This window comes from Rhinatrema bivittatum, chromosome 18 (assembly GCF_901001135.1).
Source record: "Rhinatrema bivittatum chromosome 18, aRhiBiv1.1, whole genome shotgun sequence".
Classification (NCBI taxonomy): domain Eukaryota; kingdom Metazoa; phylum Chordata; class Amphibia; order Gymnophiona; family Rhinatrematidae; genus Rhinatrema; species Rhinatrema bivittatum.
This window is the reverse complement of record NC_042632.1, coordinates 57,327,051-57,353,311: the sequence shown is the minus strand read 5'-3', so window position 1 is coordinate 57,353,311 and position 26,261 is coordinate 57,327,051. Positions and strand designations below refer to the sequence as shown.

Sequence of the window (26,261 nt, the reverse complement as noted above, 5' to 3'; positions counted from 1 at the left end):
GCATGCAGTCTGCCTCAGTCATATGTACATCTTTTTCATGCATATTCATTAGGGATATCCTGAAAACCCGACCGGTTTGCGGCCCTCGAGGACCGGAATTGCCCACCCCTGGTCTAAAATCTTATCTAGGTGACGCATGAGGTCCACCATCTTCATACCAGACACGCGAGTTACCAAGTGGTCTTCACATCTTCCAGCCACTCTGCTCTCTACATTCCTAATAAATCACCAACTATGACAGCCAGCCTAACCCTTGCCTCGTGGAGACTTATCCTTGGTGCAAGAGGATAATGCATCACCTGGAGAGCAGGTCCTTGTTACAGGATCACATCCTGCTTCACCAGATAATGCTCTCTGAGTAGGTGAACTTGTACCTCCAAAATAGATGGACTGGATGGGATTTGGCTACTTTGTCCCTGAAGAGCTTCCCTGTATAACTGTCTGCTTCAACTTTGTCTAGATCTGCCACTCTAGCCTCCAGAGATCGGACTTATTCTCTAAGAGTCAGGAGCTCTTTACACCTGGTGCACACATACAACCGCTCACCAACTGGTAGATAATCATATATGTGATACTCTGTACAGAAGACTGGAAGGTCCCCATCTTGCTGCTGGACTACTGTCTGCATCTTCTAATTATTGAGGTCTACTTAATTTATATTGCTATGGGAGTGGGATGTGAAACTCAGAATCCTTTAAATATTTGTGATGTATTTATTAATTTGGCAATGATCTGCAAAGGAACAATTAATCTAATTAATAAAGGCTGTCACTTCCTTGTTCTAGATCAATCCCCAATTGATTTTTGATATGGAAATGATTCTTGTCCTGTTACATGGGATAAGAGTTTATAAATCAAAAAAATGAGTTCAGAGGTGAGTGAGAGGGAAAGAAAGACACTAGAAAAGAAATTATTTATTTATTTAAAAGTTCTTATATACCGCTTTATACAATTGGGTAATTGATCTATGCAGTTTACAAATTGGTTACATACATAAATGCAAAATAAAATAAATAAAACAAGTTAAGATAAAATCAATATACAATAACAGACTAAAAATTAAAACTTAGACAAGTAAAAGTCATAAAACATTAACCATGTGATTTTGTAGGCAATGGAGCAGAAATATGTTTTTAAAGCTTTTTTGAAGTCTTTAGTATTTGATATGAGATGGATATTTTCAGGCAAAGAGTTCCATAAAACTGGACCAGCCACTGAAACTGAAAATGCTCGCTTACTACTCAAGTCTAGTCTTGCTGTCTTAATGGTAGGCACTTCTAGGATGCATTTATCCATGGAGCGTAATTGTCGAGATGGTTTGTAAACCTTAGCATTGAACATAGCCAGACTGATGATGGATTATAGATTGTTATGAATGGTGGTAAGAACGTTGCATTGAATACGATATGAAACTGGTAACCAATGTAAAAATTGTAACACTGGAGTAATATGATCTTTACGAGGTATGTTATTATATTAAGCGAGCAGCTGAGTTCTGAATAAGTTGAAGGGGCTGAATATTAATAGCAGGAAGTCCTATATACAATGAGTTACAATAATTGAGACCTAATAAAATTAAAGCTTGAACTACAGAATGGAAATCAGAATGGTTTGAGTTTCTTTAAGATTTGTAATTTAAAAAAGGATTTTTTTACAATTGCAGAGATATTGTTTGACATGGACAGTTTTGAGTTTATGAATACACCTAAATTCCTAGCACAACTGATTATAGGGATTGTGTGGTCTTCGAAAGTAAAATTTTCAGAGGAACAATTTGTGGAGTGCGGAACTGTGGATAAGTAAACCAATTCGGTATTTGAAGTATTCAGTTTTAGTTGATTATGTGATAACCAGATTTTTATTGTGGTTAAGTACAAATGTAGAAATGATAGTTTTGGCCCATGAATCTGAGAATGGGATAATAAATTGTATATAGTCTGCGTAGATTTTGAAATTCAAATCAAGGCCAGTGAGGAGATGACAAAGAGGAAGAAAATAAATGTTAAAAAGGATAGCAGACAACGCTGAGCCTTGTGGTATGCCTGAATTGGTATAGTACCAGTTGGAGTTAGCATCATAGAGAGTAAGAAAAGACTGAAACCATTGAAGGATGGAACCAGATATTTTCCTATGTGTTAAAGATTTGACAGGAGGATTTTATGATTTAACGTATCGAATGCAGCAGAAATATCTAAAAGTGCCAATATATAAACCATGTTAGTGTCAACCTCTAAGTATGGTGTCAAAAGATATTAGAAGGGATTCAGTACTGTATCCTTTTCTAAATCCATGTTGATTTGGGTGTAAAATATCGTTATCGTATATGTAATCAGAGAATTGTTTGAGAACAATGGATTCAATGATTTTAGCAATCGAAGGGAGTGTAGCAATTGGACGATAATTGGAAATATCAAGAGAATTATGATTTTGTTTTTTGGGAATTGGTAGAACTGAGGTTTGTTTTATAATGGAAAAGAACCTTGGGTCAACGATGCATTGACTATGTTAGTTATTGACGGAGAAAAGTATTCTTTGATACTTTTAAGTAGATGACCAGGGCAAGGATTAAATGGGCTGTTAGAGGCTTTGGTTTCTGTTAATATATGAGTTATGATGTTAGAATTTGTCGTATCAAAATCAGAAAAAGAGCTACCACACGAGGTAGGTTAGGGATTGGAAGTGGTAGTGATGCAAAGTCAGATGAAATGTTCTCTATTTTATTTTTTAAATGTTGAACTTATCTTCCTGGTCTTTCTTTCTTTTTTAATTAGGAACACACGCACCTGTACACTAAAAGAAATTGCTTACATTTCCTAGCTTTTGATGAAGGCGCACACACTCTTAAAATCAGTTTACCCCTCAATTTCACCTCTCCCCAAACTTTTAAGTCCCAATATTACACAGCAAGCAATACTTACCAATCCTCTGTAGCTGCCAGCCAAATCATCTTCTCCTCTCAGGACTCACTCAGGATGCAAGATTTTATGGCTCTTTAGAGTGTCAAAGGAATTTGGGGAAAAGCCTTGGGTTGTGCTTTATCTACAAAAATTAAAAACATTTTTTTTGTTTTATTGTAACTATATCTTTTTTTGGAGATGTGGTGACCAGAACTGCCTACGCTACTCTAGGTGTGGCCTCACCATACAGTGATGCAGAGGCATTATGACATGCGCCATTTTATTGTCCATTCCTTTCCTAATAATTCTCAAACATTTTGGTTTTGCAAGTCCCCTGGTCAGATCATAGATCCCTTGGGTTATGCCCCATGTGAAACCTTACATTCAGCAGTGAAATGTTTGTTTTTCATTTTTGTCAGGCCCACTTAGTGAAAACTAGTGTCCAAGCTTTTTTGGTAGTGGGCCCAATTTGTCTCCGACAGGAATTGGATTATCTGTCCTTTAGGAAAAAATAAGGCTTTTTTTTCTTTCAGCAAAAGGCTTTATTTCTTTTAGGTAGGTTCAAACATTTTTTTTTTTGTTTTAAGATTCTTGTATATTTTCATTTGTGTTTAATATTTATCTACTTGGTTTTATATTTGAATTATTTGATATATGTTTTTGCCTGTGTTTTGTTTCTATGTTGCTGTATATTGCCTTGGCAATTTTGGTTTTGTTTGATTTCTTTGTTTCTTTGTAATATTTGTTTTAGTAAGTTGCCTTAAGGTGCAAGTGTTTTCAGGACTTGCAGATTAACAGTGTTCAAAATAATTCACTGTACTTAACTGTGGTAATCTGTCTAAAACATTTTAAAACAGTAAACAAACGCCTTTAATTACCAAATAATTTGTAGTAACACCTTTACCTTCAGAAGTTGGGCAATACCATCATGCTCGCCACATAATTTAATCTCCCTTTCAACTGTATCACCACAGCAACTCCTACATGCATCAGTGATTCCCTTGGTAGAAGCAGCCTTGAGACCCAGTGACTACATCTGTAGACAGCATATCATTTCAAAAGTGTCTTCCATTTCACACCCTCTTACTAAAAAGGAAAAAAATAATATTAAGCAGTAAAACTTATATCAAATAGTCGGCACCCTGCAAGTCTAAATAGTGTCCTGTCAACTATATAAAAACAAGCCTGTGTCCTTATCCATGTGAATGCACCAGCCTTGTATACAACAATACCCGGAAACAATGGAAGAATGTTTTGATCTCACTCTATTGCACTGAATCTATGCCATGGAATCTTTTTGCGATGTTCAGGCACTGTACACTGGAAAAGAAAGTCCACGATGAAGTGCCGTGACTGCTGCATGACAACTGCCATCATTTTCCCATAACCATATTAAACATGCCAATAGTTAGAGAACAGTGCACTCAAAAAGTTCATCAATAAAGCCATGCAACAAGCACGCAAGCTAATAAAATCTCATATAAGTTGCAGGGTGCCGTTTCCCTTCCTTATCCATCCTCACCCCAAACATAAATTCTGAATAAAACCCGCTCCCAGCATAAGAACATAAGAAATTGCCATGCTGGGTCAGACCAAGGGTCCATCAAGCCCAGCATCCTGTTTCCAACAGAGGCCAAAACCAGGCCACAAGAACCTGGCAATTACCCAAACACTAAGAAGAACCCATGCTACTGATGCAATTAATAGCAGTGGCTATTCCCTAATTATAATTGATTAATAGCAGTTAATGGACTTCTCCTCCAAGAACTTATCCAAACCTTTTTTGAACCCAGCTACACTAACTGCACTAACCACATCTCTGGCAACAAATTCCAGAGCTTTATTGTGCATTGAGTGAGAGAGAATTTTCTCCGATTAGTCTTAAATGTGCTATTTGCTAACTTCATGGAATGCCCCCTAGTCCTTCTATTATTCGAAATGTAAATAACTGAGTCACATCTACTCGTTCAAGACCTCTCATGATCTTAAAGACCTCTCTTATCCCCCCTCCAGCCGTCTCTTCTCCAAGCTGAAAAGCCCTAACCTCTTCATCCTTTCCTCATAGGGGAGCTGTTCCATCCCCTTTATCATTTTGGTTGCCCTTCTCTGTACCTTCTCCATCGCAACTATATCTTTTTTGAGATGCGGCGACCAGAATTGTACACAGTATTCAAGGTGCATAAATTTTATCTGAATCAAACAGTAGCCAGCAAACCAGTTCCCTGACCTCACTCTTGTAAAAGTTCAACTGCCATGCAGAACCATCATTTTGTCTTGCGATCTAAGAGGAAGAACCCCCTCCCCCCTCACCAGCCGGTTTCTTTTCAAAGCTTCAGTATCCTAAATCATCTTGAAACTGAAAGATATGTTTTACCTGAACAAGCAGAGAGGAACTGGATTACTCCTGTTGTGTTGGGAAGCAGCTGACATGTAGAACTGGGCCATCTCTTAGTGGGCAACTCTGAAAGCAATATGTCTGGTAAGGAAAGATAACGTTTTATGGACAAGACGACCTTCACAAGTTTTCTCTGGATCCGAGGCAGATGAGATCTGCTTGCAGTTAATCTGAGCAGGAAAGTTTACAAGTTTTTCTCTAGGAGTTGGTCAGAAGGCAGTCTAGCATCAGATGCTTTCTCCCTTCACTGGGGAAAGGTCTTCTGTATGTATATCCTGTGATACATGTGTTTGCAAAAATTTTAGTAAAACTTAAAAAAGAGCAAGGAATTATGATACACCCTTAGCTTCTTTTTGGCCAAGGCAGATTTGGTTCCCTCTTTTGGAAATGTCAGGAAACCAGTTCATTTGGAAGCTTCTCCAGCCCTAATCACACAGGATCAGGGAAACTTCTTTATCCCAGCATCCAGTTCCTGGCCTCATGGTTTGAATGTTGAATGCAAAGTAGAATGCTCCCTTGGTTTATCCAAGGCTGTCTTGGGTTCTTCTGGTTTTTAAAAAGAACCCACCAGGTCATTTAGACCCTTTCTGATAACTCACACAAAATACTTGACTACCTTCTGTATTTTTCGAAGTCTGACCTAAAGACCAACTCAGTCAAGGTTCACCTTAATGCACTTATGTTGAATGTAACTCCATTTTAGTATAGCTTGTAGTTGTTAGATATATGCAAGGTTTTCCTAAATAAAAAACCCCTGTTAAGCCAACTGCCGTGTTTTAGGATCTCAGTGTGGTATTTATTCAGCTGATGAAAGCCCCTTTTGAGACTGTAAATGTTTGGGGGCTCAGGTACCTGACTTGAAATGTCATTATCTGGTGATGTTTACTTCAGCATGCAGACTTAGTGAGCTCCAAGCCCTAGTGACTTATCCATCATGCTTTACACTTATCCATCATGCTGAACACTCATTCTAACTTCCTGCTTAAGGTGGTGTTGAACTTTCACCTTAGTCAGTTGTTCTACCAACATTTTTCCCAGGCACCAAGATTGCAGGGGTGAACAAGCCTTACACAGTTTGGATTGCAAGAGACCTCTTGCTTTCTATCTGGCACAGACGCAAGCCCTTAGAAAGTCTGCTCTAGCAAAAATAATACGAGGAAGGTAGCACCTTATAGACTAACCCATTTATTGAGGCATGAGCTTTTGAGGGCAGAATCCACTTTGTCAGATGCTTGGTACTTTGAGTCGTAGATGGCGGTAGTAGGATTCCAGTTCACCACTGAATTGTATTATCTGTGTAAACTTGGTGGGTCAAAAGGAGAGCTTCCTCTGCCTGGCTGAGTGTGTGGTTGGACAGATTGATGGTGTGGTTTGACCTGGTGTGGTATGTTGGAGGCTGGATAGTTTTGTTCTTGAGTGTGGTGAAATGTTTGTGGTAGATGGCTTATCTTTTATTGGAGAAATCCTGTTCAGTTGGGGGGGGAGAGGAGAAGGTTCAGTGGTAGGTTGGTTCCTTATGCGATGTTCCAGGTCTGAGGGTTTTGTTGATTTGGCTCCATCAGTTGTATAGGATGCTGATTAGGTGATTGAGTAGTTTCTTGGAGTGGATATAATGAGACTCCATAGATTGTATGGTATGTGGATTTTAGAGAAATTTTTATCCTAAGTCCTTTAGGGATGATGTCCTGTTTACATTTAGATAGGAAGAAGATAATTCGTCTCTATCTGAGCAACTTTCTTTATAAGGTTGATGGAGTTCCACTTCATATGGCTGAATCCGGTGCCTTTCATGCATCTTCCCTCAAAAGCTCATGCCTCAATAAATGGGTTAATCTATAAGGTACCACCTGCTTCATGTCATTTAAGGCCTTAGAAAGTCCACCCTGCTTTTTGTTTCTTTTGATCCAAGCAGGCCTAGGATTGCTGCTGTAGCCAAATGTACTCTCTCTAGTTGGATAGATTGCATTTCCTTTTAATATGCCCAAGGGTTAAAGCTCATAATGTCAGAGCCATGGCTGTATTGGTTGCCCATCTGAAATTGGTTTCTATTGAAGAGATTTGCAAAGTTGCAATTTGGATTTCTGTCCACACTTTTATATCCCATTATGGTTTGAATGTTGACTCCCGATATGGCAGTAGATTTGGTCAGACTATCCTTCAGAGTTTCTTCAAGGGTTAAAAATTATTTCTATCACCATTCCCAAGAGCCCATCTTTATTTCAGATTGTCTTCCAAAAATTAAAAGTAAAAACTGAAAAGGAGCTTTGTCCTAGAAAAATATATTGTCCCACCCATTGGCTATTGAGTTATTCTCCCCTTTCTTGTTGGAAGACATTCATCAGCTAAGGATTCCTATTTGTTTGTCAGATCATCCTACTTGTCAGCAGATAAAACTGAATATTTTCCATAGACAGGCTTTTCTTGCTTCTGAGAGAGCTTTTTTGTGTTGGCACTGTCAAATGTCATTACCCATTGTATTGCTGATTATCCTGCTATCTACGGATAGGACCTGTTACAGGTAAGCAGCTCGATTCTATCTCTTGCTCTCATGAGAGGCTGTAAACATTGACCTGTATGATTTCAGAAATATGTTTTTGTAGTTGGTATTGTCTTTGTATCATTACTACTTTGTATAATTGCTTCTCCTGAGGATGCAGGCTATTAAATTCTGGTTTATTTCAGCTGCCCACTGGAAATCTCAGTATGTCAGCTTCTGGAAATGAGACCTTCAGCGGTTCTGCCTCCTGCAGTGGAGCAGAGGCAATATTGTTAGGCACAGATAATGCTTCGGAGACTGCAGATAGGTCAGAGGATACTGGAAAGATGGAGACGAATAGTGAGGCAAAATCTAACCGAGCACTCTGTTCAGACACAACTCCATCTGCCTTACACTGGCTGGCAGACCTGGCAACCCAGAAGGCCAAAGAAGAAACAAAAGGTACTTTCCAGTTTCATGCTTCTCAGAAAGGACAAATGCTAGATAGGTTGTCCCGCCAGGGGTGAGGGTATTTTTTTATTTGCTAATCTTGGGACTGGATTATTAGAAAACTTGGTGATAGGGCATAGAAGGGAGCCTGTGTATTGGATGAATTATTGGTCTTGTAAGAAGCAAACAGCCAGCAGAGGTGGATAAGGCCATCTTGGTAACAGGTTTTGGGCATGCTTGGGACAGATGTGGAGAGCAGTGGTAGGAAAATGGTTCAGAGGTTTGGTAAGAGACATGGAGAGCGGGAGCTCTGCTGTTGGGTTACATATGGAAATTTATAGGTGCCTTTACGTTTGTTTGCTATGTTACTATAAAACAGGAGGCATGCACAAAGTCTGTTCAGTCTATAGCAGGGTCTGCAACCTTTCAAAATAGAAGAACCATTTCACTGGGTTTTTTTGTCCAAAATATTTCAAGAACCACAACCCTGTTGCAAATCTGGATGCTCATCTCCAGGATGAGATGCATCTCATCTGGATGCTCTCACTTAGCAGTCAGTCTGTTTCTCTAGTCGTCCTTGCCCCAACCATGACTCTCACACACACACACTTCATCCCTGCCTTGGCCCCAGCAAACACTCATGCATCCTGGTATTCCCCCTCACTGCCAGCAGTCATTCATCTCCCGCTGCACTGTAGCTGCAGTCACATCCTCTTTCCAAGGGCTAGGCACTTCGCAGGCTCCTTCCACGCACCAGCATGGGCTGCTGCCACTTTATTACCACTGGAACTGAGAAGAGAGAAAAAAAAGCAGCCCAAACCAGAGGCACTTCCTTGTCTTTGTCTTGCAAACATTGGTGTCATCTGCCTACGTGGTAGTAGATATCATCAGCCCACAGCCTTCTGCGAGACCTCCTTCCACATGGGCTGATGGCCACACAGACATGGAGGGTCTTTTTCTTTTCATTGGTGTTGGAGGTGTAGCTGTTTTTAGGTCTTAAAAGATTTGTTGGAGGTTTGTGAGCTGCAGAATGCTGATTCCTGACCTATGCTGTAACTGAAATGGCAGTGGGAGCTTCAAGCTTCAATTTGTAGGGTTTCAGGGAGGGGGACGTATTGTGTTTGCACGTAACTTGTTCTGTACCTCCTTGGATGCCTAAATAAATTCTGATTTACAGCTTTGTGTGAACTTTTAATCCTATGTGCTTTCAGTTCATGAAACTCTGCTTAGATGAATTCACCACTAACCTCTTAATTTGGGTAGGAAGGGGGTTGATTGTTGCGATGCTTTGTTTATTTCCTACAGAATGAACAACTCCTGTCATATCTGGATCCATTTTTAGTTTCAGGATATATATTGTGATGCTTTTTGGCCTTTTTTTGGCAGTTTTCCTTTTTTGCTTATGCTCATCGACATAAATCCATATAAAATATCTTTAGCAAAGATAATCACTTCTTAAAAGATAGTATTTTCATGGATTCACACAGCCCATCTGTGTTCCCTGTTGAAACTGTATTCTGAGTTCATGCTGTACTTTCACTTTGATATTTCAAAAAGGAATAGATTGTAAGGAGTTATTAATAGCTGTTGCTGTGTAATAAGAACTATCGACCTAAAATGTATGGGAAAACTGATAAGATCATGTGACTCATTTGTGTAAATCCATGAAAATGCTACCTTGGAAAATATTTAAGCTATTACCCTTGTTGTTTACTGTTGTTCACTGATTTTCCTTACAGAGCCAGCTTCCCTGTGGTCAGTTCTTAATAAGGAATCTCATTCTGCATTTGGTATGGATTCTTTTAACTCCAGTTTTAAAGCTTCTTCCTCAACTCCAAAGCTTTTTAATAGCCTCTTGCTTGGTCCTGCTGCCTCCAGTAACAAGACAGAGGGCTCCAGTTTGAGGGACCTGCTGCACTCTGGTCCAGGAAAGCTGCCCCAAGGATCCCCAGAGACTGGAATTTCCTTCCCGCCAGTCTTCTCCACATCATCTACTGTGAGTAATGCCTGCTTTAATTAGAATAGTCAGACCAGTAAATGTATTAATTCAGTGCTCATTAAAGTTCTACTTTGATTCAGTAACCAGTCCAGTATACTTGAATGGGTTCAAACTGCTTCACTTTGGAAAATGGAAAGGATTAAATTGGTTCATTTGGTAATAAGGATGAGCCAAGAACAATGCTGTGACTGATATTTGTGACAAATCTATTTCTAACTCAGCCACCTGATATGAGAAAGTGAAGGAAATCTGGCTATTTTGAGTTCATTTTGAATTAATCACGTTGAAAGTAATTTATTTTGAACTCTATTCATTATGACAAAGACACCAGTTTTGTAATCCCATTGTACCTGCTTCAGACAAATTCATCTCATGACCCTCTCTAACTGGCTGCAGGCCCCCACAGCATCTTCTTTTTATTTGACCAGTAAAATGGAGTAAAGCATGATCTTTTAAGACCAGAAAGGTGCTGCCTTCAAACATGTCTTCTAAAATAGTAAATAAAATAGTATACAGAATTATAATTCTCCCAGGACAAGCAGGATGGTAGTCCTCATATATGGGTGATGTCACTGGACGGAGCCCTATCACGGAAAACTTTTCTATCAAAGTTTCTAGAAAGCTTTGACTGGCACACTGAACACACTGACCATGCCCAGCATGCCATGATCCCTGTGTCCACAAGGGTCTCCCTTCAGTCTCTTTTTTTTTTCCGCGATGCAATTTGCCTCGCGTTCAGGAGCTCTGTGAGAGATTTCTCACAACTTTTCCTCATGGAAATACTTGAAGTTTTAATTCACAAATAATTTTTCCTTACGCGTACATTTCATCAGTGCTCGGTGAGTACTGTGTCCTGTTTTTCGGTCAGTTCCTGTCACCTCACAAACGGTTTCCCCAGCTTACCAACCGAATTGCGGCCTTCCTTCTCCCTATGTTTATCATCCTCTGTCAGCCCCACGATGCCTGCGAGTGTCATCTCTGTGATCCTCCACCGGGTTATCAGGGCTAGAGGGATAGGGACGTCCACAGTTATCATTGCCGCCAGGGCCGCTGTCGATGCCATTGATGTTTATTTATTTATTTATTTATTTAAAAATTTTTATATACCGACATTCATCCAGGATATCACATCGGTTCACAGTGTAACGCAAACATACGCCATGCATGGCGCTTTACATTGAACAAATAAAACATGTTAACAAGGGAATAAAGGGGTAAGAGAACATGGGATAAATTGCATTAAATATTAAACAAGAATTGCAATTATATACATATGTACAATGTTGAGAGACTAAGAGAAAAGGGATTTAGGAATACTAGGGGGGAGGGGGGAGTGGAGAGCAAAAGGGGGAGAAAAGGGGAGTAGGGGGCGGAAAGAAGAAGGATGGGGCAAAAGCGGGGTACCGAAAGGGGGGCCGTGGAAAGGAAGAGAGGAGATTAGGTGTATGCTTTGGCAAATAGCCAGGTCTTAAGCTTCCGCTTGAAGGATTTCAGGCATTCCTCTTGCCGTAGTTCAACTGGCATTGTGTTCCAAAGGGTCGGCCCGGCGATGGATAATGCACGGGCTCTTGTGGAGGTTAGTTTGTGGAGTTTGGGAGAGGGGATAGGCATGGTTGCGAGATGTGCATGTCTGGTAGGCTTATTAGACTGGTGTAAGCGGAAGGATTCATTGAACCAGTTCATTTCAGGATTGTATGAAGCCTTGTGGATGAGAGAGAGAGCGCCTTATATTGTATACGGGATGCTATTGGGAGCCAATGTAGATCTTTTAGAACAGGTGTAATATGGTCATGTTTGCGTAGGTTGGTCAAGATTCGGGCTGTTGTGTTTTGCAGAATTTGAATGGGATGAATGGCGTTGTTAGGAAGGCCGAGGAACAGGGAGTTGCAGTAGTCAGTTTTGGCGAAGATAGTGGTTTGAAGCACTGTCCGGAAATCAGGGGCATGCAGTAAGGGTTTAAGTTTTTTCAGTGTATGGAGTTTAAAGAAACCATCTTTAAGTATATTGTTGATAAATTTCTTCAGTGTAAAGTGCCCGTCGAGGATGATTCCCAGATCACGGACTTGTTGGGCAAATTTGAACTGTGATAGAGGGGGGAGGATCGAGTGGTTGGGGGGTGAGATGAGCATGATTTCAGTTTTAGTTGTGTTAAGGGCTAGGTGGATGGAAGAAAGGAGATTGTTTATGGATTGGAGGGTATCATTCCAGAAATCCATGGTTTTCGAAAGGGAGTCAGTGATGGGTATGAGCAGCTGAACATCATCAGCGTATATGTAATGGGGGAGATTTAGGCTAGAAAGGAAGTAGCAGAGGGGAAGGATGTAAATATTGAAGAGGGTAGAGGAGAGGGATGATCCCTGAGGGACACCTTGATTAAGGGGGATGGCATTGGATACGTGATTGCCTAGCTGAATTTTGTAGTCTCTGTCGCTGAGGTAGGATTTGAACCAGTTGTGGGCAACACCTGTAATGCCTATTTCAGTTAGTCGCTGTAGAAGAATGGGATGGCTGACGGTGTCAAATGCGGATGAGATGTCAAGGAAGGCAAGTATGTATGATTGTCCTTTCTCAAATCCTTTAATAATATGGTCAGTCAGGGAAAGTAATAGAGTCTCCGTGCTGTGAGATTTTCGAAAGCCAAATTGTGCGGGGGCAAGAATGTGATTGTCTTCAAGGTATTCTGTAAGTTGCTTGTTGACAGTTTTTTCAAGGAGTTTAGCGATGAATGGAAGGTTAGAAATAGGGCGATAATTGGCTAGATCAGAAGGGTCTAGTTTGGGTTTCTTTAGGATCGGTTTGACAATAGCCTGTTTCAGGGGGAGCGGTACCTGTCCAGAGTTAATGGATAGGTTAATAATGTTTGTTAAAGGTTTAGCATTAATATTGGGTATTGTGAGAAGATGTTTTGTGGGTATGGTGTCAGATGGGTGCGTGGAAGGTTTGGCTTTTTTGATAAAGGTTTCAATTTCTAATGTTGAGGTGCAGTCTAGAGAGGAGAGCACTGTAGTGTTTTTGCTAGTCATTGTATGGATGAGATCAGGTTCGAGGTTGGTGGGAATAGCAGAAGAGGGGAACTTTGATATTAACTTATCTACTTTGGTTTGGAAAAAAGTGGCTAATTCTTTGCATTTGGATTTAGCTAGTTCATCAAGGATGTCGGGAGTAGCCGTCTTGGTAAGTGAGTTAACGTAATCATAAAGAACTTTGGGGTTGTATTGGAATTGGTGTATTTTGATGGCGTAGAAGTCTCGTTTTGTTGTGTTAAGTTTGTCACTGTATAGATGTAGGGAGGATTTAAATTGTGCCAGGTGTGTGTGTGAAGGGTCCTTGCGCCAAATCTTTTCAGATTTCCGAAGGTGTTGTTTGAGATTTTTTAACTCTTGGGAGTACCAAGGTTTCTTGCTCTTATTGCTTTGTGGACAGATAAGTTTAGTTTGTAGGGGACAGGTAGTATTGGCTATATTATTGGAGGCAAGTGCAGTGTCTGCATTGGTGAGTTCTAGGTGTTCAAGGTTATTAGCGACAGCCGAGATGAGGTCATCTCTGGTACAGTTTTTTCTAAAGTGTATGGTTTTATTTGTGTTGTCATGGATGGTAGATGTCTTGATGGAGAGAGCGGTATTGATGAGGTGATGATCAGACCAGGGGATAGGAGTATGAGAGGGGGTGTCAGTTTGTATGAGGGCATTTGTAAAGAGGAGGTCAAGGGTATGGCCCGCCTTGTGAGTAGGTAAATGGATGGATTGCTTGTAGCCTAAAGCATTTAATGAATCAAGAATGGCATCACATGAAGGGGTGCGGGGGGTGCTGTCTACATGCAGGTTAAAATCACCAAGTATGATTGCTGGAGTGTCGATGGAGATGTTTGTTGCAATGTATTCTATGAGGGTTGAAGGGTTGTTATGTAGGATACCTGGAGGGGCATAAATGAGGCATAATTGTAAAAATGGGGATTTGAAAAGGCCTATTTCAATTTTTGGCGGTGGAGGGATGGTGTGGAGAATCATGTTAAATTTTTTCTTTGATTAAAAGTAAACCACCTCCTTTCCTTTTCGGCCTAGGGATGGAGAAAATGTCGTAAGTTTCGGAAGGAAATTGGTTTAAGAGAACAGTGTCAGATTCCTTTAACCAGGTCTCTGTTATAGCACAGATGTCTGGGTCTTGGTCGGTGAGTAGGTTGCAGAGGAGAGGTATCTTTTTGTTTAGAGACTGGACATTAAGTAGGACGAGGGATAGAGCATTTGGTTCTCATTGATTCCATCCGTGCCCTCATCCATTCCATCCGTGCCCTCATCCATGCCGTCCATGTCCCCATCAATGCTGTCTATGCCCCCATCGATGTCTGCATATATTCAGTCGAATCCCACGCCGATGCCCACATCGGCAGCGTTGATACTACTGGAGCATCTAAACTCAATGCCCTCGACTAAACAAAACGGGTTCTTAACGAAAGCCCTGTGTAATCCTTGGGCGCTAATCTCTTACAGAGCTCCCTGTGATCCTCCACCGGGTTATCGGGGCTGGAGGGATAGGGACCTCCACTACTGGAGCACCTAAACTCAATCTTTCCAGCTGCCTGCTCGACCCTTTTTCCTTCCACTTCTCTCCCATCTTGTTCCTTCGCTGCCCTGTTTTATGTAACTTATTTTTCTTTTTTTCTAAACTTTTGTTATATTCCCGTTATATGTAAACCGATGTGATATGCAAATGAATGTCGGTATAAAAAAGTTTTTAAATAAATAATAAAATAAACAGTGCCAGGGGCAGTAAAGGCACAGTGACAGTCTGTCACCAATCAACATCCGAGGCAGCGAGGGTATCTACCCTCAGCGCTGGGGAATGACTGGACCGAGCTCCATGGGAATCATCTTCACCAGCACAGTGACCGTCCACAACTGACGCCATCCAGGACATCGGTGGCATCTTACTCCGTGCTGGAGAATGAGCTGGCGAGTGCCAAGGGAAACATTGCTACTGCCACAGACACTGTTCTGGACATTGGTGACAGTTCCTCGGTGCTAGAGAATGACCGGGCCGAGCTCAGAGGGATACAGCCAGCACAGACGTTGTTCCATGTTCGGTGCTGGCACTTACTCCGCACTGGCATCAATGTCCATTGAGCCAGTTGCGAAGCAGGCCCAGGTACACGAGTCCTGTGCTCCTCTGCACCAGAGGCGCCAAGGCTTTCCTCACCGACAATGGTTCCGGGTACTGAGCCACCATGAAATAATGTGGAAGTGGCACTAATGCCTAGCCTGTCTCCTCTGTAGCTGCGCTACCATAACAGCTTAAAGAATGGAGCCAGACGTTTACGTCCCTCAGGCTGTCCTCGATGCCTCCCAAAATCTACTAACACCGGAGCCATCGATATTCGCACCACTGAGGCACCACCTCATTGCAAGACCTGCCAACGACAGCCTAAGTCATCACTGCCGACTCATCCTTCTGCACCTCCACCACGAAGGACGGTAAGTACTCTAATCCCGCTTCAGCAACAATCCCATTGAAACCTGGTCTCTAAAACGGACCAGATGGTTTCGGAAGGTTCTAGGTCTTATCTTCCAAGAACCATATTTGTGTCACATATTGCTATTATCAGCTACGTTTGACACAACATCAACGGAAACTCTCTGCCAACAACCTGGGATTGCTTCAAGACATCCTCTCATTGCCAGCAACAGGACTCCGTACTCGATAATACTCTGGCTTCTGGATCCTAATTATGGCCCGAAGTCCCAGATACAGATCTGCTAGACACAAGATCCAGCAGACACTGCCTCAATTGCAAGCCCACCTCGAGACCTGGCAACAGCTCTCTACGTTTTCTTGCACAGCAGAGAGAGATGCGAGAAGAACGTTTACTGCTCCCGCGTGAGACCAACTGATATCCAGATTACACCAGCTCTGCCAGTCGGGCAGGCTCCTTGTCTTTCACCCTTGCCAGACATCAGAGTGGCCATCCCACAGAGAACCAGGGCTCGGGGTACCGTTCCCCGGACGCAACAAGGCAGGGGATTTTAATCCCGCTATTCCTTCTTTCAACAGAAAGCAGTCGCTCTCCACCCATCCTGGACCTCAGAATTCTCAACAGTTTTCTTCAGAAGGGAAAGGTCAAAATGGTGTCATCGTGCTTCCCTTACTACAATAAGTGGGTTGCCTCTCTCCTCTGGTCTTTCTATGCACTTTATAGTGAGTCAACAACATTCCAATACCAAGTTCTGCCGTTTGCACTAGCTTCGACAACTTGTGTATTTCACCAAATGCCTAGCAGTGACTGTTGTTTCTCTACGAAGCAAAACAGCATTCACGTTTTTCCTTGCATAGATGACTGCCTAATAGGAGTCAATCCAAGCAGGAGCTCTAAATTCTCCAAGACTCACTATAAATCTTCTCAATTTGGCTAGGATTTCTGATCAACTACCATAAATCCCTTATGGAGTAGTTCTGGGCTCTACAGTCGCAATGGACTTCCTGCCCAACAACCGTGCAGACATCCTGTTAAACTCTTCACATCTCTGCGCACATGCAACATAGCCTCACCCTATCCGTTCTTTCATTGCTGGGCCACAGGGTTTTCACTATCCACGTCACTCCTATGGCCAGACTAGCCATGAGTAAGATTTAGTGGATTTTCAAATTTTAGGGGCTCTAAGCCATTCATCCGCTTTCTTCCTGATCCTGATTACCGATCCAGTACCAAATCCTCAGATGATCTTGGCCATGGTCGTGTTCAACTAGGGTTGGAGGGCTCGAATCCACATCCTTCCAACCCAAGATGCGTCTATTCTGCTCCATAAAAAGTCTCAGAACAACTTCCTGGAGCTTCAAGCCAAGCGTTATGCCCCTTTTGCCTTAAAACACTGCCTCTCACTCAAAGTTTTGTGCATACAGACAGACAGCATAGTGGCAATGTGATATTCCAACACACAAGCACGCACAGGCTCTTATCTGCTCTGCCAGGAGGCCACGCAGCTCTGGCCCTTGCACACTGCATGCATCTATGGGCCACTTATCTAATAGGCATACCGAACGCACTAGCAGATGACCTCCATGGATGTCTCCATCCTCACGAATAGTCTTTGAATCCATGTGTAGCGAGCAAAATCTTCTGGCGCTGAGGTCAACTAACCTTTGACCTCTGCGTCCGAATCGAACCACACAGTTGACAGATTCTATTCTCTGCACATGTATCAGAATGCGTTCCCATGGACGCCTTTGCTCACACTGCAACAAAGGCCTCCTATAGATGTCTCTTTTGATACCACTCATAGCCAAAAACTCTCGTGATGCTACAGCAGGACAGGTTTCCAAAGATTTTCATAACCACGTCCTAGCCTCGACAATTAGGCTCCCCATACTTCTCAACCTATCATTGCAGTAACCAATTCGCCTGCCCACAGGTCAGTCTCATAACACAGACTCACTGATATTCTCAGGTACTTGTAGCTTCATGACCACCTTCCACACGTAAATCTTACCATTTGAAATGGGCAAGTTTTACCACATGGTGTGCACAACAAGGTATTAGCCCCTTTTTTTCTGCATACCCTTCGGATTCTGGTTCCCAGACATTCTCCGCACGGGTACACCTCAGTTCCAATTCTGCGTACCACCTGGGAGTAGGGGATGCCAGATTAACAGCTCAACCCCTTATGAGTTGGCTTACCATGGGTTCTCTACTGATTAAGCTGCCTACATGTAGTGCTTACAAGACTCATATGTTCCCCATTCGAGCCTTTGTATTCCTATAACTTTAACAGTCTAACATGGGAAATTCTTTCCCTCGTAGCCATCACTCCTGCTAAAAGGGTCAGTGAGTTGCAAGCCCTTGTTGCGTACTCACCTGACACTAGGTTCCTCCGTGACCGAGTGGTCCCCTGTACTCACCCTAATATTCTTCTTAAGGTAGATGCAGCCTCTCACCTTACTCAGAATATACTCTGCCCACTTTTCCCAAGGCCTCTCTCTCACCAGGGCAAGAGGGTTTTCCACACCTTGGACTATAAGCGTGCACTTGCATTCTATCTAGAACACACTGCACTCCATAGGAAATACACCTAACTCTTTCCTTCTTCGACAAAGACAAGCTGCGAGTTCCAGTGACTAGCAGACTGTATCGAATCCTGCTATGAGACAGCAGGCCTACCTCTCTAGGGGTGAGTGCAGGCACATTCTGTAACAGCCATGACAACATCGGTACCACACTATCGTTCAGAACCAATTGTCGACATTTCCTAGGCTGCAACTTGTAGCGCTCTTCACAAATTCCAGCCCCCTACTGCTTAGATATGAAAGTCTGTCAAGACTCTGCCTTTGGCCAACCTGTCTTGAAAAACTTTCTTCCACTATAATCCGCAACTCCTTCCACAACCACCTGCTGTGATTTCAGGCTGCCTCGTCATTGCCAATAGCACCCCAATTATTGTGCCTCTGCACAAGTGGTCTGCTATTGGCCTGTTGTAATATGAGTCAGCCTGTAGCTTGCTAATGACCCATATGTGAGGACTACCATCCTGCTTGTCCTGGGAGAAAGCAAAGTTACTTACCTGTGACAGGTGTTCTCCCAGGACAGCAGGATGGGATCCTCACGAAACCCACCCGCCACCCCACGGAGTTGGGTCTGCTAACATTTATTATTTTATTTTTTTGCTCGCACTTTTGCTACAAACGAGACTGAAGGGAGACCCCTGTGGACACAGGGATCATGGCATGCTGGGCATGCTCAGTGGGCTCAGTGTGCCAGTCAAAGCTTTCTAGAAACTTTGACAGAAAAGTTTTCCGTGATAGGGCTCCGTCCAGTGACGTCACGCATATGTGATGACTACATCCTGCTGTTCTGGAAGAACACCTGTTACAGGTAAGCAACTCTGCTTTATCACCAGCTTTAAGATAACATATCTCACAACCTTCAGCCACTTCAGTTGCTTTAAATGATGTACTAACTATACCCAAGTGCATAGAGAAGAGGTTTTCATGTGGTGGCAGACGACAGTATTATCAGAATATGATCCCAGAGGCAATGCATGGATGAGGGGATGGTACAGGGTTCATTAAGAACCAGAGAAGTGTTTATTCTGTCGGGATGAGCTGGCACTTTAAAGTAATAGGTCATTTTAAGAATCAAAGGCTTGAGCTACTTTGGTTTGTGGAAAGAGTTTAGCAATTTTTTGACTGGAGGAGGGGGAAGCAGTTTTCAAAGTGATTTCCTCAGGTAAGTAAATATTGACCTGTGGAAGAATAACCTTTGAAAATTCCCTTCCCCATGCTGGGAAATATTAGTGCTGTCAAATATGCATAGTTTTCCTTGTAGGAAAAGGGGAAGAGCTGAGAATGGGGTTAGGGAAGACCAGTAAAGTAAAAGTGGGAATTTCTTAATTATAATTAATTTTTATAGTGCTACTGGCTGTTTGCAGCACTGTACAATGTTGATAAGTATTCAGCTACAATAAGTCCTTTCCCCAAAGAACTTAAATCTAAGTAGGCACTTGAAGCAGTGTAAGATAGTAACTTGCCTAAGGTCACAAGGAAGATTATTGAGAGAAGCAATATTTGAACCCTGGCTTCCCTGGCTTTGACTACTAGACCGCACTTCCAGAACAAAGAATGATTGGGGATTTCAAAATGAAATCCCCAAGCATTCTTTATATTGCTTACTTTTGAACTGGCCTGCCACATGATTTTCAAAGGAAAACGTCATGGGGGAGTTTTCCATTGAAAATTGGCTTGCAGGCCCATAGGTACAAAGTATTTCAGGGCCTGCAACCACCAAAGGAAAAATAATCATTGCCTTCCTTATGTTTACAGGTATGTTTGTGAAATGCTCTGATTTCCGCTCTTTGATTCTCTGTGAACAAATCGTGCTATAGCAATGAATTTTATTATTATGTGGGATGTACTGATCTTGAAATTTTTGAGAGCGGACTCCACAACCCACAGACTGGTGAGGACAATGCTGCCTCTCAAACCCTAATGCTTGCTGCACCAGGTAGGTGGCATCCGCCTTCCTATTCACTGGAGAGATGGAGATCGGGTGTTCCCACATTCTAAGGAGAAGCTCCTTAAAGATGCCATGAATGGGAACAGCCACTATCTCCTTAGGAGCATCGACAAACTGGAGAACCTCCAACATCTTATGTCATGCATCCTCCTCCATGAGAAGCTGGAAGGGGATAGCTTCGGCCATGGCCCTAACAAATGCTGCAAAGGAGAGGTCCTCCGGGGAGATTGACACCTTTTCTCTGGTTGGGGAAAGCTTGGAAAGAGGATCATCTGAGATTTCGGACAAAGACTCTGAAAAGTCATCACAGCATAGGTCATAAGGGCCTTCTTTGTCACTGAAGCCATCGCGGGACCTGTGCGGGGGCGATACCTGAGGATGTCCCTGGCCCTGAGCTCCAAGGACCTCGAAGGCACCGAGGGAATCTGTGCTCCCGTCGGTAACGGAGCCACCAAGGGCCGTGGAAGGCCAGATGCCCCGAGTAAAGGTTTGGGGAACCGAGGCACCTGGCCACATCTTCCTCCTTGGAGGACCCAACAATGGGGATCTTTCCTGATGGCGGCATCGGTGGCCACTAGGGCACCGAGGGCCCCTCGGGTACCAATTGTGTTGGGAGGGTGCCAAGAAGGACATCCAGATGCTTGAGCAGGGGTACAAAAAATAGATGGAGGCTCTGGCACCAGTATGAGGACCGGTGTCGGAGGCAGCTTAACGCTTCGCGGAGCTTGGAGCATTGCGCTTTGCACTCTTTCCAGATCATTCATAAGAACATGCCATACTGGGTCAGACCAAGGGACCATTAAACCCAGCATCAACAGTGGCCAATCCAGGCCATAAGAACCTGGCAAGTACCCAAAAACTAAGTCTATCCCATGTTACTGTTAATAGCAGTGGTTATTTTCTAAGTCAACTTAATTAATAGCAGGTAATGGACTTCTCATCCAAGAACTTATCCAATTCTTTTTTAAACCCAGCTGCACTAACCACATCCCCTGGCAACAAATTCCAGAGTTTAATTGTGAGTTGAGTGAAAAAGAACTTTCTCCGATTAGTTTTAAATGTGCCCCATGCTAACGTCATGGAGTGCCCCCTAGTCCTTCTATTATCCGAAACAGTAAATAATCAACTCACATTTACCCGTTCTAGACCTCTCATGATTTTAAAGACCTCTATCATATCCCCCCTCAGCCGTGTCTTCTCCAAGCTGAAAAGTCCTAACCTCTTTAGTCTTTCCTCATAGGGGAGCTGTTCCATCCCCTTTATCATTTTGGTAGCCCTTCTCTGTTCCTTCTCCATCGCAACTATATCTTTTTTGAGATGCAGCGACCAGAATTGTACACAGTTTTCAAGGTGCGGCCTCACCATGGAGCGATACAGAGGCATTATGACATTTTCCGTTTTATTCACCATTTCCTTTCTAATAATTCCCAACATTCTGTTTGCTTTTTTGAATGCCGCAGCACACTGAGCCGACTATTTCAATGTGTTATCCACTATGACACCTAGATCTCTTTCTTAGGTTGTAGCTCCTAATATGGAACCTAACATTGTGTAACTATAGCATGGGTTATTTTTCCCTATATGCATCACCTTGCACTTATCCACAATAAATTTCATCTGCCATTTTGATGCCCAATTTTCCAGCCTCACAAGTTCTTCCTGCAATTTATCACAATCTGCTTGTGATTTAACTACTCTGAATAATTTTGTATCATCTGCAAATTTGATTACCTCACTCGTCATATTCCTTTCCAAATCATTTATAAATAATTGAAAAGCACGGGTCCCAATTCATATCCCTGAGGCACTCCACTGCACACTTCCCTCCACTGAGAAAATTGTCCATTTAATCCTACTCTCTGTTTCCTGTCTCTTAGCCAGTTTGCAATCCATGAAAGGACATCGCCACCTATCCCATGACTTTTTACTTTTCCTAGTAGCCTCTCATGAGGAACTTTGTCAAATGCCTTCTGAAACAGTGCGCTCAGCCTAGCGCACATTACTGTATCGGCCTATTTGTTATTGTAGGACTGAGGAGGCCCCATTTGATGGCAACTGGATGGGAAGTGCCATGCATATTAGGAAAAGGTTTTCCAGAACTCTCTATGAAATTCTAGGCTTTAACATTATTAGAGGTTGTGACCCACTTTTGTGACTAATTATTCTGCTCTCCACTAAGAAAGTAACTTTATTTTACTTACGTTGTTTATATATTCCAGGGGGCCAAAGGCAAGGCTAGTCTGCCAAACTTTCTGGATCATATTATTGCTTCCGTGGTGGAAAATAAAAAGACATCGGATACCTCAAAGCGAGCGGATACACAGAAGGAGGTGAAGGAAATGGTGATGGGATTAAATGTCCTTGATCCGCATACCTCGCATTCCTGGCTCTGTGACGGCAGGCTCCTTTGTCTTCATGATCCTAGCAATAAAAACAACTGGAAAATCTTTAGGGAGTGCTGGAAGCAGGGCCAGGTAAGACGACCAGTGGGATGGAAGGGCATTATTTTACAGTATTGCTTTGTGTAAGAATGATTTTTTATACAAAAAGCCAACATTGGTTATTACCAGGCTTTTCCCTTCGGAGATTAGACACCCTAAAGAAAGGAGAGGTTTTGAAATTATTTTAAAATTAAACTTTAACGAAGTGCTCTATTCTCAGTAGAAGTGCAGATGTTCCTTATTTTGTCCTGTGTAGTTTGAATGGAAAAATGCTTTGACTAGATGTAGAAAAATGAGATATCCCTAGTGTTTTTTATACCACTTAATTTCTCTTTTATATTCTGAAATACAACAAAGCACATTATTCCTAGCTTTGTACTGATTTGTTTATCACTGTCTTATGTTTGTCATATCTGGAAATCCTTACATTGGATGTGAAGAGATTTAGGAGATCTATATGTAAATACAGCAGCTCTGTTAAATTTTCTTTCTGCAGCCTGTGCTGGTTTCAGGAGTCCAGAAGAAGTTAAAATCAGAGCTCTGGAAGCCAGAGGCATTTAGCTTAGAATTTGGTGACCAAGATGTTGACCTTGTCAATTGCCGGAACTGCACTATAATTTCTGATGTCAAAGTTCGGGATTTTTGGGACGGTTTTGAGGTTATTACAAGTAAGTACACCTGATATTGGTAAATGGAGGGGTATGATCTGGGAGCTAGAATTAATGGAAGAAAAAGACATGGGCAGAGAGTTACACTAGCAAAAAGGAAGGGCATGAGCAGGGAGCTAACGTTGGTGAACGGCAGTGATGTCGACAGGTAACTAGTTTTGGCAGGAGGGAGGAATATGGAAAGGGTACCAGCAATAGCAGAAGGCAGGGATATGTGCAGGGTGTTGGTATTGATGGAAGGGGCTGACAGAGAAGCAAAGATGGGCAGATCTTGTTAAACAGACTTTTAGTGCCGTTTCCACACTTCTTGGTGGGGTTTCAATGACGCACTTTTCCATTGTAGAACGACTAAGGTCAGAAGATGGACATCCAATGGTTTTGAAGCTGAAGGACTGGCCTCCTGGCGAGGATTTCAGAGACATGATGCCGACTAGGTAAGAAATAAGGCTGAAGCATCAGTGGTTGACTATAAGAACTAAATTGTGGTGTCCCTTTACCCCCAAACCATACTGCCAAAAAACACACAGGCCACAATCTCCTTTACACACACACACTCAACTAACACATACCCTTCCACCCCATACCTGAACACAGCCCTATTCCTGCCACTTTCACACACATCTCATGAACTGAAACATGCGCAATCACAATCCCCTTTTCCCCACCTGTACACCCCTTTTACGAATCTGTTGGAAAGCATTTCCAAACCCATACCTCTGCATGTTTTCCCTACTTGTTCTACTCATTATTTTTATTTAATTCAGTTGACTGTTCAAACAAAAACAAGGATTGCCCTGATTTTTATATCATTCCTAGGGCATATTAATGTTTACAATTGTAAAAATGTTGCTCCTGTAATCACTCCCATCATTTTGAATCTCAGTAAATTAGGAAACTTTGTTCTCTCTCATTAGATGCCCAAGTAATTTATGAATACAGCACAATGGCTTTAAAAGTAGACAATGAAAGGAGCTTTTTAAAATCAAGTGGTACCCTACTAAGAGTTGTATACTTTTATATTCCAAAGTAGCATAAACATATAAGGAATAAATTATGGCAGAAAAGAGGAATGCCTAGGAATAAGCAGTAAGGACATGGAATGGCCAAGTTGATAGTTGGAAGACTTAAACTATTGATTTTTTTTTTTAAATTAAAAGGTTTCATATTCCACTTATATTGGACAAACCATGCTATTAATGCTCCTTGACTGTGAATATTTGTGTATATATATATATATATATATATATATATATACACACACACACACCATATCTAATTCATGGAGCACAGAAACAGAATCCCTCACTGTAATGGTCATTCAGAACAAGAATATGGCTTTCTCGGTCGTACCTAGCCAACTTTGGTAGAGCTATCCAGGATGCTGTCATATGAAAGCATATAATGTTAAGGAAATGAATAAATTAAAGAAAATGCATCAGGTGTGTTTATATTAAAGCTATTATGCTCCAGTTTTCACTTAACATTACCTTGAAAGCTATAGAATATAGTTTTCAGTATTGTGCATATATAGTTGCTTTGGTCTGTTACTTTCAGTGCGTTTAGAGAAAACTGGGTAAGCTATTGCAACAGACATACAACTACAACTCAAGGTTATGTCTGTGCTATTGGTAGCAAAATTCTTATCCCCTATGTTACAGTATAAGGCTCTGTTATATAGATAATTTCAATGTTTGGCTGAAAGCATGCTGTAAATCAAGTGGCTTTGGTTACATTGATCAATGGGGCCCTGTATGGAACAGTAAAAGGTTATACTGCAAGGATGGTCTAAAATGTCCTTGGCAGGAAAGAGGATGCTAAGTGAAAAATTCAGAACATATACTATTAGGCATTAAAACTAGAAGGTGGGGGGTGGCAGGAGGTGGCCAATGAAATTGCCATGTCACCCCCGAGCAAGACAGGAATTGGGAGTATAAACAACAAAATGAATCAGCTCAAAATTGCAGAAAAGATGACTAAGAAAGCAGCAATCCTAGGGAGGCCAGCTGGAAAGCTATGACCACAAATGCTCATAGTCTGGGCAATAAAATCCAAGACCTGCAGGCCTTAATGGTGGAAGTGGACTTGGACATAGACCTGGTCCACTGAGTCTCATGATTAGAATACAGCCATACCGGGTTATAACTTTATTAAGGAAAGACAGAAAAGGGGAAGGAATAGCTCTTTATATCAAAAACAATTTCCAATCTAGTGAACTGCAAGGAATGTGGGGTAGAGAGAGAAGCATTATGGGCCATCCTAAAAATAGATGATGGTGCATCCATTTTTACTGGAGTGGTTTACAGGCCTTCGACTCAAAATGGAAGAACTAGACAGAGATCTGGTAGAAGACATCTAAAAGGTTGGAAAGAAGGAAGAAGTATTGATTGTTCCCTGATGTACCGGATCAGTCCAGACTCCTGGGTTTTGCCTCCGCACCAGCAGATGGAGACAGAGCCAAACTTGTCAGGCTCCGTATATATACCAGGCTGCCACCCACAGCCTGTCAGATGGCCGGGTGCTTAACCCACAGTCTCGACTAATCCAATTTGGGTGTTAGTGGAAAGGGAGTAAGGGTGTTAGGTTTTGTCTGTCTTTCCTCCCTTTCTAGTTAGTTATATTCAAAAAAAAAAAAGGTAAGTTTATTCTTTTCACAGGTAGGCTAATAGATCAGGCCTGAGCCCAGGAGGTTGCTAGGCCCCGAGGGGACCATCCCCCCTGGTTGTTAAGTTGCTGTGGCCTAGGGTAGAGGACCCTGTGGTGAGAACCGGCCCAGCCGGGGTGATACCGGGGAGCCCGGCTCACTCATCCCAACTAGGCCGCTTCAGCACTCTCCAGGGGACAGCGTCTTTGTAAAAAAAAAAAAAAAGGTAAGTGCTCTCCCTGCATCACGCGGCGGCGGTCTGGCGGTGTTTTTCCTTTGTTTTTCTTCTCTGTTCGT

At 42.3% G+C, this 26,261-nt stretch overlaps 1 protein-coding gene across 1 annotated transcript in view; it reads left to right on the top strand.

The window, feature by feature from the left end:
* Positions 1-26,261, top strand: part of KDM3B (lysine demethylase 3B) — a 278,360-nt gene that overhangs the window by 173,675 nt on the left and 78,424 nt on the right. The window contains 5 exon segments of the mRNA XM_029583992.1: positions 7,975-8,230; positions 9,958-10,214; positions 22,434-22,688; positions 23,152-23,323; positions 23,667-23,757. Of these exon segments, the coding sequence (XP_029439852.1) occupies positions 7,975-8,230; positions 9,958-10,214; positions 22,434-22,688; positions 23,152-23,323; positions 23,667-23,757 (1,031 nt within the window).